General features: G+C 33.8%; 1 protein-coding gene across 8 annotated transcripts; it reads left to right on the top strand.

Moving 5' to 3' along the window:
- The first annotated feature begins 1,604 nt into the window (after positions 1-1,604).
- LOC120091422 (Metallo-hydrolase/oxidoreductase superfamily protein) lies at positions 1,605-18,008 on the top strand. 8 transcript variants are annotated; one of them, XR_016530713.1, is made up of 15 exons: positions 1,605-1,946; positions 2,405-2,529; positions 2,936-3,048; positions 3,205-3,246; positions 4,041-4,096; positions 4,264-4,340; positions 4,844-4,963; positions 11,175-11,251; positions 11,340-11,403; positions 11,490-11,540; positions 11,636-11,684; positions 11,853-11,959; positions 16,856-16,917; positions 17,001-17,390; positions 17,490-18,008. XR_016530713.1 is itself a non-coding variant. In XM_039049456.2 (13 exons), exons 1-13 carry the CDS (start codon positions 1,793-1,795, stop codon positions 17,646-17,648), a joined length of 1,194 nt encoding a protein of 397 aa, XP_038905384.2. In that variant the 5' UTR covers positions 1,605-1,792; the 3' UTR covers positions 17,649-18,008. The 8 variants fall into 8 exon arrangements, 6 of the variants coding, with proteins under 6 accessions (XP_038905384.2, XP_090171765.1, XP_038905375.2 ...); XR_005485715.2 differs by lacking the exon at positions 16,856-16,917; XM_039049456.2 differs by lacking the exons at positions 16,856-16,917; positions 17,001-17,390.
- The last annotated feature ends 1,539 nt before the right edge of the window (positions 18,009-19,547 follow it).

Below are 19,547 nucleotides of genomic sequence, written 5' to 3'. Positions count from 1 at the left end.
TTCTTTTTTTTTCCTTGATAAGACAAGATTCTTTGTTTGAATATGATTCAAATAATTAATCATTTATTTGGATGTGAACTATATAAATAAATAAATTAGTAAATTTGAATAAGATTCAAATTAAATAGATGTTGGGAGAATTAATTTATTTGAATATGATTCAAATAATTAATTGCTTAATTTGAATTAAATCCCAACTAAAGAGATAATGCATAGAATAAATATTTAAATTCATTTAATATGAAGTATAAATGAACAATTATCTTTTAATAATGAACAATAGTAGATAATTAAATCATGCAGATAATAATATTTAAATATGATTTAAATATTTTGAACCATTTAATTTGAGATATTATTTGGGTATATATTTATTAATATTGAATATTATTAAATATTTAATAAGAAATCTCTAGGTTGATTAGGAATAACATAGAGTTTCAATAGGGTAGTCATGGTACATAATCTCTATGATTACTCTTGAACTTTCCTTCTACAAATTCTGAAGAACCTAAGAAGGAGACTACCAGTTTTAAGAGAAGTTGCTGCAATCACGTGTTGACAATGGTATGGTACTTAACCTTTTTCTTGTTTACTTGTTTTTAATTATTTTGAGAAATTAACAAAAAAAACGATCTTATGCTTCCATCGAGACTCGATTCTCATTCAGTTTGGCCACCAACACTCCATCAATCAAATCAGTGATTAATTAGAGAGAGAGAGAGAATGGAGAGTTCAGGGTGCACTTTACATACTTCAAATGTCATGAGCCCTCTTGATTCTATAGAAATAGGTTTCGGAACAGTTATTCACTAATTCATTCCTTGGGCAGTTAATCAAGTTGTTACTAACCGTCGTAAATTGTTGAATTTATTTCACTAGTGATTCAAGCATGTGCAAAAGCACAACGACATAAGGTTAGCCTTCTCAAGCTCTATGATCGTCCCTATGGGTTGATTTCCATACTTAAATATTATAGCTGACTCTATGGGTCGATCCCCATACTTAAGCAAACTAGTTAAAAACACGTGGGAAATTTTGATTTTGAGGATGAAATTTAAATATTAAATAGAATATTTTTCATTTATTTTAAATAGTAGACATTTAACACGATTTTACAAACCAATGAGAGAAATAGTAGATAAAACTATATATATTATATATTTTTCTTTCAGCATGATTTACAACATATATGAAAAGTGATCAAAATAAGCATAGCACAAATGGTTATATACAGGTATCATTTTAATATAAATGGTTATAACATATATGTCCATGTCTGTTCAGTGTAATAGGTATAATTTTAATATAAATGCAAAATAAGTTATATTACCTACCCTGGAGATCAACCCCACAAATGGTTAAAACAAAAATATGAAATGCGTTGACATAGTTGAAAATCTTCGTAACATAAATTTTATACTCAAATATAAATGTGAATAAATATACCTTTCATTAAATTTACATTATCATTATTTAACCTAATAAAATATATTATTTATCTCAGGAGTAATTGTGGCATGATTTTTTTTTAATGGATTGGTTTATGAAGAAAAAAAAATAAGTATTTTATATAAAAATTACATATATTAGTACAATAATACAATAATACGATTTCTTCTCTCAGATCACTTTGTGCGAGGGAGACTCTATAATCTCCAATGAACTTCGCTTCGGCCCGCTATAGTCCGCTTAGAAGAAACGCTTTTCAATTCAGTCAGAAAGTGCTTTATCATTCTTTCCCTCAAAGTCAAACGGCGTTCCCAACGATTTGTAAACAAAAGTCTTTTCGATGGTTTTGTTTGTGGGTACGACTCTTCCACCCACTTCTATGGCCTATCTTGCCGCTCTCAGGACCCGAGTTCAACTTCGAAGCTCTGCATTTTCGATTACCCGAAAAGGGTTTTCTCCATTTCAACAAATTGCCCAATCTCGCCTTCAGTCCGGTGAGCTACATTTCTCGCTGTTTGCTTTAATGGGTATTCAATTTTGCTGTCAAAACTCTTGGCCCTTTTTCTATTTCGTTTCGATTCCTTCACTATCATCTGTTCTTTTTTGTGTATCTAGTTTATTTTCCGCTTCAACTGTTCTGTATTTTCATGAGTTTTCAAGCTGGGGATGTGGTGGATTGCTCATCAATTGAATGCCCGCTGTTGGGGAGATTTTGCATGGCTCACTATACTCACCATACTTTTATACTTCATTGTTCTAGTTACATCTTACACGGCACGATCGTTTATAAGTTTTTAAGAGGAAAATTGTACGAGATTTTCCTGATTACTTTGTTATGTTGTATCTTGTTAATCAACTGCGAGAACTGAAATTAGGCAAAATGTAGAGGGTTGGTCGTGGGCTTGAATATTATGTGATATTATGTGTGGTAATTCTTACTTTGTATTTACAGTTTCTGGTGGTGAGATTGGAGAGACATTATCTGCCAATGAATCAGAAATCATATTTATAGGTACGGGTACCAGCGAAGGAATCCCACGAGTGAGCTGCCTGACTGATCCTGTAAAGAAATGTCCGGTATGGTTTTCAATTTTCTGAGCATGAATTTGCTGGTTAATGTCAAAATGTTTAACAGTGGCTTAAATTACTTCTGAATGAAACGATTGTAAGAACCAAGAAGGAAACTAATGGTACCTACTAGTAGTGGACTTAAATAGCCAGTAGGAAGGTATTATAGGTTATAGAAATGTGGGTCTGTCACATCTGTGTTTATTTCGTAGGTTTATGACTTTTAAAGTCAGTGTATAGAATTAAAGTTGGGATTGGCAAGTATAGGTTTATGTTATATAAGCATATGTAGACTGTAGCCTTGACAAATTTATGAGCAGACTACAGACTTGACTTCTTAATTTCAAGTTATTTTGACTAACTCACGATCTAAACAATCTCAACAGCATTTTATGATTATTTTATTTTATTTTAGGTATGCATCAAAGCTGCAGAACCGGGCAATAAAAACAGGAGGCTTAATACCAGTATCCTAGTTCGATATGCTGGACCTTCTGGAAGTCGTAATATTCTTATTGACGTCGGAAAGTTAGTATAATATTACCATATGGTTTTTATTTCTTAGCCTTCATTCTGTACAAGCCTTTCTGTATTTTTTCTGTAATTGGAAACAGGTAAAAGATTTATCTTCTGTTGCTATATTTTTCTGATGCCTATTTTGACAATTCTATATTTTTCCTGCAGGTTTTTCTACCACAGCGCTCTCCGATGGTTTCCAGCATTTGGGTGTGTAATTAGTTTTTTTTTGCTTAAGTTCAACCTTTTCCATAGAGTAAATTTAGGTAGCTACTTGGTTAGTCCTAATGTTTGGTTGACTATATTAGATTAGGGGGCCCTAGATGCACTTCTATTGCTAAGAGCTTTAGAACCTAAGTTAATTAGTTTATGTTTACTTGTAAAGTTTCACATTCTTTTTGCATGGTTCTCATGCCACTTCTGTTATTTTTTCTGTGCCGTCATTCCTTTGTACTCTCACGTGGTATATGTGAGTTTCTTTTCTGGGGCAAGTTTTTGTTTCTTTTATATTTCCATAATATACTTTTTTTTCCTTTTCTTGTTTTAATAAATAATTTTTGGAAGGGCAAGCTCTAAACTCATGCATTTTGTAAGTCCACTTCAATCTTATCATTTGTTTGTTACAAGCATGGATAAAGAAAGTGAAGTGATGCATAAATGCCAAATGAGGATTCCATTTCCTTTCCCTATGGATGTTTCATTAGAAGGTACTAGACAGAAAACCTTATTTCTTGTGCTATTTCAAATTCTGTTTCATGAGTTTCAATGGAGTAACCATTTTACTGTTACATTCATTTCCAAGTTTTAATTTGTTTGCCCACCCCCCTTTTAACATGTTCATTTTACCACATAACCAAGATGTGGCATTTTTAATATGCTACAATTCAAGTTGTCGTTTTGTTTATATTTTTTAATATGTTATGATGTTGCCCTCAACTTGATCTTATGCCATACATTTTTTCGTATGATTTTTGCCTCATCATAACTAGTTGCATTTCTGACAGGGTAAGAACAATTGATGCAGTTATTATTACTCATTCTCATGCCGATGCAATTGGAGGTCTCAAACATGAATACCTTGCAATCTAATCTTATTTTAGATTATAAGAAAAGTTGCAATTTTCAAGAGTACATTGTTTTACTTCATTCCTTTATTACTATATAGCCTTCAAACTAATCATTGACCACTGTTTCTCTCTTCTTTCCTGTTTGCCTTTTCACCATCAGGTCTCGATGATCTTCGTGATTGGACAAACAATGTCCAGCCTTCCGTTCCAATTTATGTGGCTCAACGTGATTTTGAGGTTCCAACTTTTATAGTTTAATTTCATATTTATTTTCTTCATGTATCCATATTCCAAGATATTTCATTTTTATGCTAAACTATAAAAAATACCCTTAAATTTTTTCCTTACTTAAAAAATACCCTTATTCCTTCAAAAGTTCGATACTACCATTGACATTTTATCAACATTTCTAAACTATCTTTAGAGCAGAAATCCCTTAGAATGTTGGACAAAAATTGGGACTTGGAACAATGTAATGGTGACTTAGAATGGAGATTTAGATTACTATACTCTTCTCTAGTGACCATCACACCATTCCACGACCCAAGTTTCACCCGACATTCTAACGTGTTCCTGTTGTAGAGGTAGTTAAACATTTATAAAAGGTCAAGAGTAATATTGTGACTTTCGAAAGAATGAGGGTATTTTTGAAATAAATGGGAAAGTTCAGGTGTTGTTTATAATTCAACTTATTACTATTTTTTATTTTGATATTTGACACATAGTGAAATAATTTTTAGGTGATGCAGAAGACTCACTATTATTTGGTAGACACAAGTGTAATTTTACCTGGTGCTGCAGTTTCAGAGTTGCAGTTCAATATCATACCCGAAGAGCCTTTTGTAGTCAACGATTTGAAGGTACGAATCTTAATTTTGAATGGATTTGTTTTCTAAGCCTCCAAATTTTTAATGCAATAGAATTTTATCATCAGCTTGATTACATGCAGTGTTTAATTAATGAAAGAAGAAATTTTTTAGTAACATTTTCATTTTATTCTTGATTCTGGGTGATAATTGATAATCTTCTATTAGGATCCCTTCTAATAAGAACAATACTCAAGAATACAGATAAACTCAAGAATAATTCAATTATAGAAATATAGAAAAATGTATTGAAATATGCTATAATCTCATAAGCAAAGTAACAAGATAATAACCCCCAACCTTTCAAGAGGACTAGACTCTCCCAAATTCCCAATTAGGAAATCCTCACATAAAATTCTTCATACCTTCCTCTCAACCCATTCCCTCTATTTATAACTAAAAAGCACTAACAAACTTACTAGCTAATTACAAATATGTCCTAATAACCATATTAATATTCTACTAATAAGTAATAATCTTACTATTTCTCTAACTAGGGGTCTTACATTACTCCACCCTTCAAAGACACCTTGCCCTCAAGGTGGCTTACAAAACACAAAAATTAAAATTTAAGAATAGTTTTTTTTTTAAAAAAAATTATCTTTTACTATATATTTTTTTAACATAGTGAAAACAAAGAACCCAAACCAGCAGCCTTCTCTTCAACTAGAAATTGGGCTTCAGTTTCTTTCCTTGGACTCAACCCAAATCCAATAAGCAACCCATGAATCCATATTCTTTTTTCTTCATTTCCATTGGCGTTGTTCTCTAATGGGCTAGGCCCATTATCAATTTGCTGTCCAAAACAACATGGTAGCCTTTTCTTAAGTAATTCCCACTTCCCATATAAAATAACTTGGATTGCCCCAAATGCAGAATTCTTCAAACGTTGGGCCCATAAATCATTATCCTCCGTAAATGTAGTAGTGGGCTTCAAGCAATTCCAGCCCATAGTCCAGCCCACAATCATGCTGTCATTCCAGCCCATAAGCAAGCTCACAATTAGGCTGCCATTTCATCCAGTCTGAGGTCCCACCTCCAGACCCGTTTCTCTTTTTGTTTCCTCCCATTTTCCCCAAGTAGCCACCCCTTCCTTAATTTGCCTTATAGCAACATTATGGGCCTCTATAGCTAGATTAAAATAAACCCATTTGAAAATGCCAGACCCAAATAATTAGGGTTCAACTTTTGCCTATGGGTAACTAACTTGCTTCCAGATTTTTCCTTCCTCAGATCGCGCATGTGACTAACACATTCCTTTCCCGCAAGTCTCTCTTCACAAACATGGTGTGCGTTTCCTCCCCTCGGCTTCATATCCGTTCGTGCCTTTGCTTGCCGCGGGCAAGGGCCTATAGTCGATCTCCATATTCCTTTAGTTTTCCTCTCCGACCACCATAGCTCAGCCTCGTCTGCCTCGACTAGTGCCTCCAACCACTGTAGCACAGCCTCATCTTCCATATACAACACTTCCAACCTCATCGTTCTCCCATCCTCTTTTTTCGACGTTACCAACAGCGATTCAGTCTGTCGTACTCTTTGCCATCCTAGCACATGAGCCGCCAACGTGTTCTCTCCCTCGCGGCTAGCCATCCTTTGTTTCTTTGAGCGACAACCTCTCCTTCACCTGAGTCTTCATCTCCGGCCACAAAAACAATTGTTGTTGACTCTTCTCCATGGTTTCAGGGCTGTCAATCTCCAATTTCCTCATCACTTTTTCACAAAACTTGCCTTGGCGCCTTCCCCACGACTCCATCTCCAACCACGTTGTTCGTCGTTTCTTCTTTCGCTTGTCTCCATGTTTTCCCGCCGGTACTTTTCTCACCCTCTCCTTCTTTCGTCTCTCCAACTTTTCGACCTTAAATGAGTTCTTTCTTCGCTTTCTTCGATCCATTCTCACGGATATATTTCTCTGTCCTCGTTCCCTCTCTGATTTCCTCTCCATCTTCCTCGTTCGGTTTCCACCTCTAATTGAACCACTACCCTGCACCCAAGACTTCTTCGGTACTGATACATCGACAATCTTCAAACAACTGTTGGTCTTGATTTCGCTCACAAAATCGACATTCTCTTCCTCTTTTTTCTCTTTTTTTAGATTTTGTTGCAATTTGCCTTCATCGAAGCTTTTTGGAATAGTCTTTTTTTTTCCTTCTCGATTTTTGTAAATGTCTGTGAAGGATCTTCCTATGTTGAGATATCCTTTGTAAACTCATTGGAGGTTTCAGATTCGGCTTCCGTCACCAACATTTCCTGCTTTTCATCCCTTGAAGGTATGCTCCTCTGAATTTCAACAATCAATTGTTTCATACATTGAAATAGGGAATTGCAACATTTCTTTGATCTCAACTTTGTCTCTGTCGAGATCATCCAACCTCTCTTTCATTATTTTTTGAATCACTTTCTTTTCTTTTCTTTGGTTTCCTTGCAACTTCTCCTCCTAGATTTCTCTTTCAATTCTTTCCCGCTTGCAATCTGCAATCCATTTCTGCATTTGCTCCATGTCCATGGAGTTTCGCCTCTCTCGGCCGCCTCACGTTTGCAATCAGCACTCCATGTATCATGTATGCACTCGCTCCCATGTCCATGGCTCTTCTTCCCCATTGCCAAACAAAAACAGTACTCAAGAAAGGATAGGTCTGATACCAATTTGTTAGGATCCCTCCTATTAAGAACAATACTAAAAAATACAGAATAAATTCAACAATTCAATTATAGACATAGAAAAATGTATTGAAATATGTTATAATCTCATAAGCAAAGTAACAAGATAACCTCTAGTCTTTCGAGAGGACTAGACTCTCTCAAATTCCCAATTAAGAAATCCTTACATAAAATTCTTCATACCTTCCTCTCAACCCATTCCCTCTATTTATAACTAAAAAGCACTAACAAACTTACTAGCTAATTACTAATATGCGCTCCTAATAACCATATTAATATTTTGTTAATAATCCTACTATTTCTCTAACTAGGGGCCTTACATCTTCTTTCATTTCTCTTCTAATGAACCTGGCAGTAAAATCATACGGGTTTATAATTTTGGATGATTTCTCAAATCTCTAGAGAGTTGTATTCAGGATTGTTCATCTGAAAAAGTGATGTTAGTTTTGTTTCAGTCTTCACAAAATCGTCATCTCCTCGAGGTTGCGTGGTCTCTCATGCTGTCTACTTCACTTCCATCTTACTTATGGGGGCTTGCAGTTCTGACTGCAGCTCATTTTGTTAATCAAATACCTTCCCGTGTCCTCCAACTCCGAACCCCTATTGAATGCCTCAAGGAGTCATACCCTACCACGCGACTTATTCCTGATGTCTCTCTCCGGATTTTTGGGTGCACTGCCTTTGTCCATAGTCATGACCCTAACCAAACTAAGTTCAGAAATGTGTCTTCGTTGGGTATCTTCTTCACCAACGAGGTTATAAATGCTTCCACCATTCTTCCCGAAAATCTTCATCTCCTTGGATGTAATATTCCTTGAGGATAAACTTTTCTTCTCCTTTAGTCATCTTCAGGGGGAGAGTACTAGTGAATAGACTAGTTGGTCCACATTTTCATTCCCATCTTCAGTCCCTACTGACCTTCCTGAACTCTTTCTTGAACCCATCCTGAGTGCCTATGACATTGTTCTACCCACTAAACAAGTCCCTTGGATAACTTACTACAGGAAGAATCTCATAAAGGAAATGGTGCCCCTTACTGCTTCGCCGACTCCGGTCCATGAATCTAAACCAACAAAAGCTCAAGGTACTACTGGCCCTGATAATACTAACTTGTGTGTTGAGGATGATATTGTTGATTTGGCTGAGAATGACAAGACTGATATGTTAGTTCCAGAGAATAATAGGGTTGCAAGTAGTGATGAGACTTTGAAAGAAACACGAGGGTGAGACTCTTCCTCAAGCTGAAAAATGTAATCAAAATCCCATTACAGATGAGGATTCAGACAAACCCGGGGATTATGATATCTCTATTCACAAGCCCATTGCATTGAGAAAGGGCACCAGGTCCTGTGCCAAGTACCCCATGCATAGCTTTCTGTCTTACAGTAATTTGTCTTCTGAGTTTAGGGTGTTCATTGCCAGCCTTTATACAACAACAATACCGAAAAACATACATATGACTATAGAAATTCCTGAGTGGAAGACTGCAATCATGGAAGAAACAAGAGCTCTTGAAAAGAATAATACGTGAGACCTTGTAACTCTTCCTAAAGGACATAAAACAGTTGGGTGAAGAAACAGTTAGGCACCAGGTCCTGCACCGAGTATCCCATGCATAGCTTTCTGTCTTATAGTAATCTGTCTTTTGAGTTCAGGGCGTTCACTGCCAGCCTTGGTACAATAACAATACCGAAAAACATACATATGGCTATGGAAATTCCCGAGTGGAAGATCATCGTCATGGAAGAAATGAGAGCTCTTGAAAAGAATAATGTGTGGGACCTTGTAGCTCTTCCTAAAGGGCATAAAACAATTGGGTGCAAGTGAGTGTTCACTCTGAAATATAAATCAGATGGAACTCTAGAAAGGTACAAGGCCAGACTTGTAGCAAAAGGGTTTACTCGAACTTATGGAATAGATTATTCTGAAACTTTCTCCCCTGTAGCGAAGTTAAACACGGTCTGGGTCCTTCTTTTTGTTGCAGTTAATAAAGATTGGCCTCTCCATCAACTTGATGTAAAAAATGCATTTCTGAATGGTGAATTAGAAGAAGAGGTTTATATGAGTCACTCCCAAGCTTTGAAGCCCAGTTTGATCATCAAGTTTGTAAACTCAGGAAGTCTTTGTATGGTTTGAAACAGTCCCCGAGAGCGTGGTTCGACAAGTTTACCATCTTTGTTAAGTCCCAAGATTTCACTCAGGGACACTCTGATCACACGTTTACAAAAAAGTCAATATATGGCAAAATTGTTGTTCTAATGATGTATGTAGACGATGTCTTGTCAGATTTTGCTGAGATCATTAGGCTAAAAAAGAAAATGACTGACGAGTTTGAGATCAAAGATCTAGGGAATCTAAAGTATTTCCTTGGAATGGAGGTGGCAAGATCAAGGGAAGGGATCTCTGTCTCACAACGGAAATACACTTTTGACCTGTTAAAAAAAACGGGTATGACTGGATATAGACCTGCTGATACTCCTATTAAATTCAATGTGAACTAGGAGATTCTGTTGACAAAGTTTCTGTTGATAAAGAGAGGTATCAGTATCTAGTGGGAAAGCTGATTTACTTATCTCACACTAGACCAAATATTTCCTATGCTGTCAGTGTTGTTAGTTAGTTTATGCAGGCACCCTATGAAGAACATATGGAAGTTGTGAATCAGATTTTAAGATATTTAAAAAATTCTCCGGGTAAAGGTCTGATGTTCAGGAAAACTGACAAGAAATGCATTGAGGCTACCAACTCTGATTGGGCAGGATTGGTTATTAACAGAAAGTCTACCTTTGGATACTATACTTTTGTGTGGGGTAACCTAGTTACTTAGAGAAGTAAAAAGCAAAATGTTGTTGCTAGAAGCAGTGTTGAAGCTGAATACAGAACTATGAGTTTGAGAATATGTGAAGAAATCTGGTTGAAGAAAGTTCTATCTGATCTTCACCAAGATAGTGTTTTCCCTATGAAGCTCTATTGGGATAATAAAACAGCTATAAGCATAGCCAATAATCTTGTACAACATGATAAAACAAAACATATGGAGATTAATAGACACTTTATAAAAGAGAAACTGGACAATGAAAGTATTTGTATTTCGTATATTCCATCTAATCAACAAGTTGTTGATGTTCTCACCAAAGGGTTACTCTGGCAAAGTTTTGACTCATGGGTAAGCAAGTTGGGTCTGATTGACATCTACGTCCCAATTTGAGGGGAAGTATTAGAAATAAGGGGTTTTGTTGATAGTTTATAGCCCCGAGGGTATTTTAGTATTTTACTTTACCCTAGGTTTATTTCCTTTTTTGTATTAGGGCGTGCTAGAGCCTATAAATATGGCTTCTTTTGTAACTTTCGTTTTATGTTAAAATAATAAAAAGACTCTATCGTGGTTTTTTCTCCTCGTTCTAGGGTTTTCCACGTAAACTCATGATTCTCTATTTTCATCTTTCAACAGTTATGAGAAGTGGGTATTGAATGCTTTCGAAGTAATGCTTGTTGATATGAAAATGCTACTTTAAAGTAATTGTAATTCTGATTCTTTCTTTTTCAGGTTACACCTTTACCAGTCTGGCATGGTCATGGCTATCGTTCATTGGGTTTTCGATTTGGCAATGTTTGTTACATTAGGTAAATAAAATCTGCTTCTCCATTTCAAAATATCTCAGGATTAAAATCAGTTTAGGATTTACAAATGCTTGTCTGCTTTTCTGGACAGTGATGTTAGTGAAATACCTGAAGAAACTTATCCACTGTTGAAAGATTGTGAAATTCTCATACTGGTATCTCTTTCTTTTTCTCTCTTTTCCATTAGTAAGAAACATACAGCTGAAAATAAGATAATAGTTGTGGTTTGGTTGACTTTCAGGATGCGTTACGGCCTGATCGATCTTCTTCCACCCACTTTGGGCTTCCAAGAGTAATTCTTCGCACTCATTCTATGTTTCCTAAGCATAAACCAAAGAAATGAAAGGAAATAGAATTAAGGTTTCTTCTTCTTTCTTTTCCTTTCAGGCTTTAGAGGAAGTAAGGAAAATACAACCAAGGAGAACTCTATTCATTGGTATCAATTTATTAATTTATTCTACCCCCACTTTTATTTCTCTTGTTTTCCGAACCTTTATCTATTGAATTCATTACCTTTCTCTCTGTTTAACATTATTATTGGTTTACAGTCTTTTGTTTGTACTTAACTAAATTTGTGATGGGAAATGAACTATTTGATATGAAGGTATGATGCATTTAATGGATCATGAAGAAGTAAACAGTTATCTATTGAAACTGAAGGAGACTGAAGGTGTTGATGCTCAACTAAGCTACGATGGGTTTCGAATACCAGTAACCCTCTAACTCTCTTCTTCTTAACATTTTATTACTTTTATGTTTTTCCCCATTAATTCTTTCACTAATTTAATTAGATCAATAAAATGTTATATATATGTATATATGTGAGTGTGTGCACACACATACAATATTATTTGCCTCTCAAATGTAGACCCATGACCTGCACTTTGATCTGGCTTTCTAATTATCTTTCGGCTCTCTTATGTAACTTTCATTATATTACCATTGAGGCGAGGTTGCCTTTGTTGAGGGTGAGTTTGGGATGATTTTACAAGGGCAAAGGGTTTTCACTCTTCAGAAGCTCAAAACTTTTGGGGTTTGGTTAAGAGAATCAAAAGTGATTTTTTATAATCACAAGGATATGTTAGAGAGTGCCAAGTCACTTTTGATTTTTAGTTAATCAGTTGGGAGATGATTTTCTGTCCCGCGATTTTGGCACTTTATTGACCAAAATCACTTGAGAAAGCACCTGTTGTATGTGAGGTGTTTGTGTTTTTTAGTAGAGTACAACATATGTGGATCTTGAAGATTGGTAGCAATATTATGATGTCGATTTTTTTTCTAAAAACATAATTAATTTTGAAACCACTTCTAGTTTATGAAAATCACTATTAAAAGCGTTGATCTAAATGTTAAAAATGACTTTTTATCATCTTATGGGTGTGCATAGATATATTACAAATCACTTGTATTTAAAGGCTTGTTTGATAGGTAATTTTTTTTTTTTTTTAGTGTATCTACATTTTGAATTTGAAAATTTAAGAGGCAAAATTGTATTAAAAATATATAAAGGAAATATTAATAATTATAGTAGTTCATGTTGTAAACTTGCTACAAGTTCTAGTGTGTGTATATATATATATATATGGAACACATTTAGAACCATTATTTAAATGGAAATCCAATTTCTAAATGTTCTAAAAATATGAAATACGACCTTGTTTTTATTAATTTTTTTGTTTTCAAATTTTTGTTCACCTACCAAACATACCCTAAATAACTAGTTCAAATATCACTTTCAAACGTGCTTCAAAAGTATTTGAAAATATTTTTGTGTTCCTTTTCCTTATGGTTAATTGGAGAAATAAGGTGGTTTTAGAAGTTAATTAGGAAAAATGGGTGGTTTTTGAATTATTTAGGAAAATGGAGCTTTTTTTTTTTTGTCCTTGTTGAGATGCATTCTACAAATTTGTATATTTTTTTTACCTATCAAAACTGAATGCATCTTTTGAAGAGGCGCATTCAGTTCATTAAAAAACGAGAAAAAAAGAAAAAGATGGCTTGAATAATGTCTAGCAGATGCATTCATAAAAAGAAAAAAAAAATGGTAGCTTGAATGAGTTTGTTGAGCATATGTATTCATAAAAAGGGGGAAAATGTGTAAAGATAGGATTTTGTTTTTAATAAATTTTTAATTCTTTTTAACCCTAAATTTAGGGTAGAAATTTTAATTCCTTTAATATAAAATTAATCACCCCATTAGTCTTGTTTATTATAGTGATAATAATGTTACTCATTTTAATTTGATATACATAATAATCTTACTTTGATTAAGAATTTCTATATTTTTTATTAATTTGATATACTCTATATTAGTTTTAATAAGGTTCAATTTGTTTACTTCCAAATTATTGTTATTGTGTTTTATATATAAAAAATAATGTTATATATTTATAAAGTTTGTACTTTGTTCCAAAATTTTTTTTTATATATATATACATTTTTTTAAAAAGGATTATAGTTAATATTTATGAAAGTTGTACTTTGTTTCAAAAACAATCTTAAAACTTTTAAAAGCTTCACTAATACCTTTAAACCAACCAAAAAAATATATATTTTTTGAAGATACCTTCACCACCAATTTTTTTTTTTTTTTGAAATTGTTAGGAACTTATGGAAAAACATGGATATTAACTTTCAACAATCGTACTTTGTTATTCGGTATTACGCCTAAGAGGACAACACATAATTGTTTCCAATCGTAGTTTCGTGACTCGATCAATGGTCTTCCATTAATCGGGATTGCAAATTGGATGACTACATCGTAGTGTGATTGTATACTCTTCGTGCAACATGTGGAATGTGTGTATTTTAAGGACAATTAATATCTAAAAGAATATGCACATGCAATAAGTGACAGAGTTTATAGAATCTCATGTTCCCACACCATGATTGTGTGTAACCATTGGGTTAGACTACTTGTACTACATCAAAGATTATTACAAAATTTTCACTTATTTGGCGTTCTATACACTTTAGTTTGAGCCCATCGTCAATAAAAAAATGTTAGCTTAATCCTAACTTTCACACTATTTATCCGAACGAATCACGAGTTAGAAACATTGGCAGACCATGGATTACTTGCCTGTAGAATGGAATGGATTAGAGGAAACATTACAAGATACGATGAACAATTTGTAGACAAGGACATAATAGATGAAATAGTCCCAATCGACCTCGATGCGATTTAGTCATTGGATTTCGTTATTATTTCTTGGTTTTTTCATGCAACTTTTTTTAACTGTTCATAACAAATGGTGTATTCCTCGACAAATTGTTCATGCTAATTGTAAATTTAGATATTAATTGTCCTTATTGATTGTAATCACAATGATTTATAATATTTTTATCTAAGTTAAATTTAATAATGTATTTGGGATTAGATGGACGATGATGTTAGCATAGGGTCATACGATGACTCAATTTTAAACTTACAGTGCAGCCATCGATCAAAAGTTGTTTGGGAAGACAAGCATATTGATGTTATGTATTGTTGACGATTTGATGTTATTTGAAGGTAGGAAGACCCAAACCCTCGTATCTTGAATTATCAAAGAGCTGCAGGATTCTATGGAGTCTCATGTATGAAATTTATACAATTAGACTGACATCTTATGATGGCATTAGTGGAACGATGGTGATAAGAGATACACACTTTCCACATGTTGCATGGAGAGTGTACGATTACACTATAGGATGTAGCCATCCAATTTGGACTTCCGATTAATGGAAGACCATTGATCGGGTCACTAAACTACGACTAAGAACAACTATGTGTTGTCTTCTTAGGTGTAATATCGAATGACATCGTTCTTAGGGGGGAGGTCATCTTAGCCTACCATGACTAGTTGAACAATGCAACAATTTTCATCAATCTACTAGATAATGCGAATAAAGATGAACTTCAACGATAGGCTCGAGCATATATTCTCACATTGATTGAAGGATTGGTACATACTGGCAAATCCAACAACAAAGTGCAACTAATGTATTTTCTTCTGTTAATAGATTTTGATGTTGCTGAGACGTACAGTTGGGGAGTTGAATATCTTGTATGGTTATATAGATAACTGTGTAAGGGTGCAGTTATAAATGGCAAAGACACTGTAGATTTGCTTCCATTATTGCATATTTGGGCGTGAGACCGATTTCCTCTTTTAGCACATCGACGACTAGAGATGTCCATGGGGTGGGGTAGGGACGGGGAAGTCTTCCCCGTCCCCATTCCTAGCCTCTATTTCAATCCTTGTCCTTGTGAAATTCCCTGCGAAGATTAGGGCAGGGAATTCGCGAGGATTGGATTCTCTGTAGGAAAAAATTTCCTGCTTATTTTTTCTATAATTTATTTATTTTTAACAAATTTTTAAATTTATTTTCAACCAAATAAGATTTTACATATTAAATGAGTTATTTTCAATAATTTTTTTATTCCAAAAAAACAATGTTCTTATAAAAATAATAATATTTTATGGGGTTGTTTTTATTATAGTCAATTGAACCATTTATTTACTAATATAATAAAATGGCAAAAAATTTCTTCATTTTTAAGAATAGTTTTTATTTTATTTTATTACATTCATGATCTTTAAAATAAGAAAGTCTTGATTATTAAAATATTTTTATTTTATTTTATTACATTCATGATCTTTAAAATAACAATTTATTATATATTGAAGTATGAAAAAATTAGGATGAAAATGTTTAAGCTGTGATTTTTTTAAAGTAAATAATAAAGAAATAAGTTGTAGAATGTGAGTGTTTTTTTTTAATTATTATTATTATTATTATTATTATTATGTGTGTATGTATATATGTAAATATGTGTGTTATACTCATCCGGTGGGGTGGGGATAGGGGTCGAAGAAGGGGAATGTAATCCTCGTCCTCGCCTCCATTTAGCCAACGAGGAGAAAATTTTCCCTACTCCCTCCCTCATTCCCCGTTCAATCGGGGATTCCCTACCCTGTTCCGGGTGGATCCCCATGGGGTCCCGACTCTGTGGGGGATCTTTATCTATGACTCCATCGATATGAGAACAACTTGGGTGACAGACCTAGGGTTGGCAACGGGGCCGAGTTGGGGCGGGGAGGGGTTCCTCGTCATCGTCCATGATGGGGGGAATTTACACTCAACCCCACCCCCGTCCACACCATTTGAAGGCGGGGTTGGGGGCAGGGATTCCCCGTCGGGGAAATAGATCCTCACGGACCATTCCCCATTTCCCCTTTGTTGGAGACCTTTTTTTAAATTTTTTTTCAAAAATTTTCTTTGGTTTGGGTTTAGATTGGGCCAAATTAAAAAATAAGCTAAATGTAAAAAATTAAAATATCTAATATATAAATATATTTAAAAATCTAATCGGGACGGGGTCAAGGTCAGGGACAAGGAGGGGATACCCCCCATCTTTGCCTTGTCCCAGTTCAAGGATCCCTCCTCGGTCAAATTGGAGATTCCTCTTCCCAATCAAGGTGGGGCCCCAAGGGGAATTTTGCCAACCCTTGGCAGACCATTTGCAATACGATAACATTTTTACCTCATTATTGTTCTGTCTCCATTATGAAATACTAATAACTAATGTTCACTTGTGATTGTTCACTTTTCTGTTATTAGAGTACGAAAGCATGTTAAACTGTGGTATAGATACATTATTGGATATGCTTATGCCTAACCAGGTAATATTATATTCATTTGTATATTATATATTAATAATATTCAATATTTTGGTTCACTCATATTATGACATATATGCATGTAGATTATTTGGGAGTCGTATAATCATCTCATCCAACTATTTCCCTATATTGCCTCCATGATAATGAGATATACTCATGGTTTTTTTGTTGTGGAGTGGCTTCACCTAGATTGTGTGATGCGTCAATTTGGGATGTTGCAACAAATTTTGCAACCTTGCAATACAGACGCTTGATTCCATTCACACAATCTACAAGGCAGACATGAGCGACATATTGTATATTTGGCTCCTCAAATTTCAATTTGGAAAAATCGACAAAATTTGTTTATTAATGGACTTCTTATTAACCACGGTGTAAATATCGAGTCTCGATATATTGAATGGTATTCCACCGTGAGCAGACGAAATATAACAAAAGCAGGAACAAAAGTAGGAGCATCCTATCACTTGTTGGTATGAGTTTATTATTTACTAAGAATGTTTAATTTTATTGCTTAATTACATGCCAATATAATTTATTAAGTCATTAATTTGTTTTCAATTATTTTTCAGTCTAATTTATCAAATCTGCTACAAGAGTCTTGCGTAGGCGAACTTCTATATATCGAGTGCGATATTTCGATGGTGATGTTCCAATTGAAGAATAAGGTGATCCAACAAGACATCAAGATGTTCCTATTCGACCTAATGTTTAGAATGAATATCCAGTAACCCCACTCGATCATTTTAACATAGTTTCATGATGTCATCCCTCTCAATATTTGAATTTTTTTCCAACAACCCTTAGTATGCTAAGTATGGAAGAAAGACAAACTTTACATGTTCGTCGAGATGTCCACAATCAATACGTGAAATACCAACATCGTGGCAAAGGTATACATTTTACAGAGAAGGGTCAATCATCAAGTGTAAGAAGTTGTGGTGATCGTGGACATTATGTGACTCAATAAGATCGATTTAGGCGTAATAGGGAATCTTTTTCTGGTTATGAATAAGAACATTGTACTTGTAATCAACTTCATCAATCAAAATCAAGTGATAAAAATGCAATTTTATTCTACACCTCAAACACATCAGCATCCTAAAGAATCTTGAAAATCATTAATGTAATTGTTGAAAGTTAATATTCATATTTTTGAATAAGTTTCTAATAATAAAAAAAATGGTGAAGATATCTTTAATATATATATATATATATATATAGTTTAAAGGTATTAGTGAAACTTTTAAAAAATTTAAGATTCTTTTTGGAACTAACATACAAATTTCGTAAATATTAACTATATTCGTTTTCAAATATATATATGAAAAAGACTTTTTTTTGGAACAAGTACAAACTTTACACATATTGATCATTATATTTTTGTATATATAAAACACAACAACAATGGTTTGGAATTAAACGATTTGAACATTATTAAAATTATTATCGAGTACATCAAATTAATCAAAGAATAGAAATTCTTAATCAAAGTAAGTTATTGTGTATGTCAAATTAAAATGAGTAAAGGAGGCTAATGAGATGGTTAATTTTATGTTAAAAGAATTAAAAATTTCTATTATAAATTTAGGGTTAAAAGAATTAAAATTTTGTTTAAAAAAAATACCATCTTTATACCATTTTTTTTTCTTTTTTTGAATACGTCTGCTCAACAAACGCATTCAAGCTGTAATTTTTGTTTTCTTTTTATGGTACGTCAGCTCAACAAACGCATTCAAGCAATCTTTTTTTTATTATTTATTTAATGAATTGAATGCATCTTTTCAAGAGGCACATTCTAATAAGGATAAATATATATATATATATATATATAAACACCTCGTTTTTCTTAAATAGTTTGAAAACCACCTTTTTTTTTTCTAATTAGCTTCTAAACCCACTTTATGTCTCCAATTAACCCTTTTTTTTCTGATGTGAATTTGATCTTAATGTGCTTGAAACGAATTGGTTAGATTCCTTCACCCACAAAAATCCTTCCAATTCAACTTGCAACTTCAACCTAGTTTTCAATGATCAAATGTGCATAGCAAGTGATAACCTACATCAAACAAGGGGAGGAGAAATGGTACAAGGTCTAGGAAGAACAGTTGCTACAAAGATCTACTACCCATGACAAACGAACTGAAGACTCTGGACATGATCATCTATTGCCCACAGCAAATTATGCTGCTCATATTTGCTCGATCGAAGCAGTTCGTTGTGAGAAAAATGGTGGTGACATGAGTCTTAAGAGAAGGTAAGGAAGTTGAAATTTGAATTGATAAAACATGAGGGAAATCATGAATGTAGATAGAAGAAAAGGAGTATGAAATAAAAACCCTAAGGCTCATAGATTTGCATTTTTTTCTCTTACCAACATTTAAAGAACAAATTAGTTGTAGTGAGAAAAGGTAATCTAAGAGCTTCTTATTTTCGAATATAATGCACTCACTCCAAATGAACAAATTGAAACTGAACGTAGTGATACCTTATTGTCTGATTTACTCGGTCTCAAATTTTAATTAAAAAGACAATTGTATTTTTTTCATCTAAAATGACACCAACTTTTATTTAATATTATATATATATACACTTTATCTTTCAATATCCATGACTCATTTGCCAATTAA

Source organism: Benincasa hispida, chromosome 1 (genome assembly GCF_027475165.1).
Source record: "Benincasa hispida cultivar pf3 chromosome 1, pf3_genome.v1.1, whole genome shotgun sequence".
Lineage (NCBI taxonomy): Eukaryota > Viridiplantae > Streptophyta > Magnoliopsida > Cucurbitales > Cucurbitaceae > Benincasa > Benincasa hispida.
This window is presented reverse-complemented; position numbering and strand designations above follow the sequence as displayed.

Bases quoted from the DNA above. Each gene is read 5' to 3' on its own strand.
- LOC120091422 (XM_039049447.2), top strand. From the start codon at position 1,793: ATGGTTTTGTTTGTGGGTACGACTCTTCCACCCACTTCTATGGCCTAT. The intron at 11,404-11,489 runs GTATCTCTTTCT...GTTGACTTTCAG, and splicing joins ATTGTGAAATTCTCATACTG to GATGCGTTACGGCCTGATCG. The intron at 11,685-11,852 runs GTATCAATTTAT...TTTGATATGAAG, and splicing joins AAGGAGAACTCTATTCATTG to GTATGATGCATTTAATGGAT.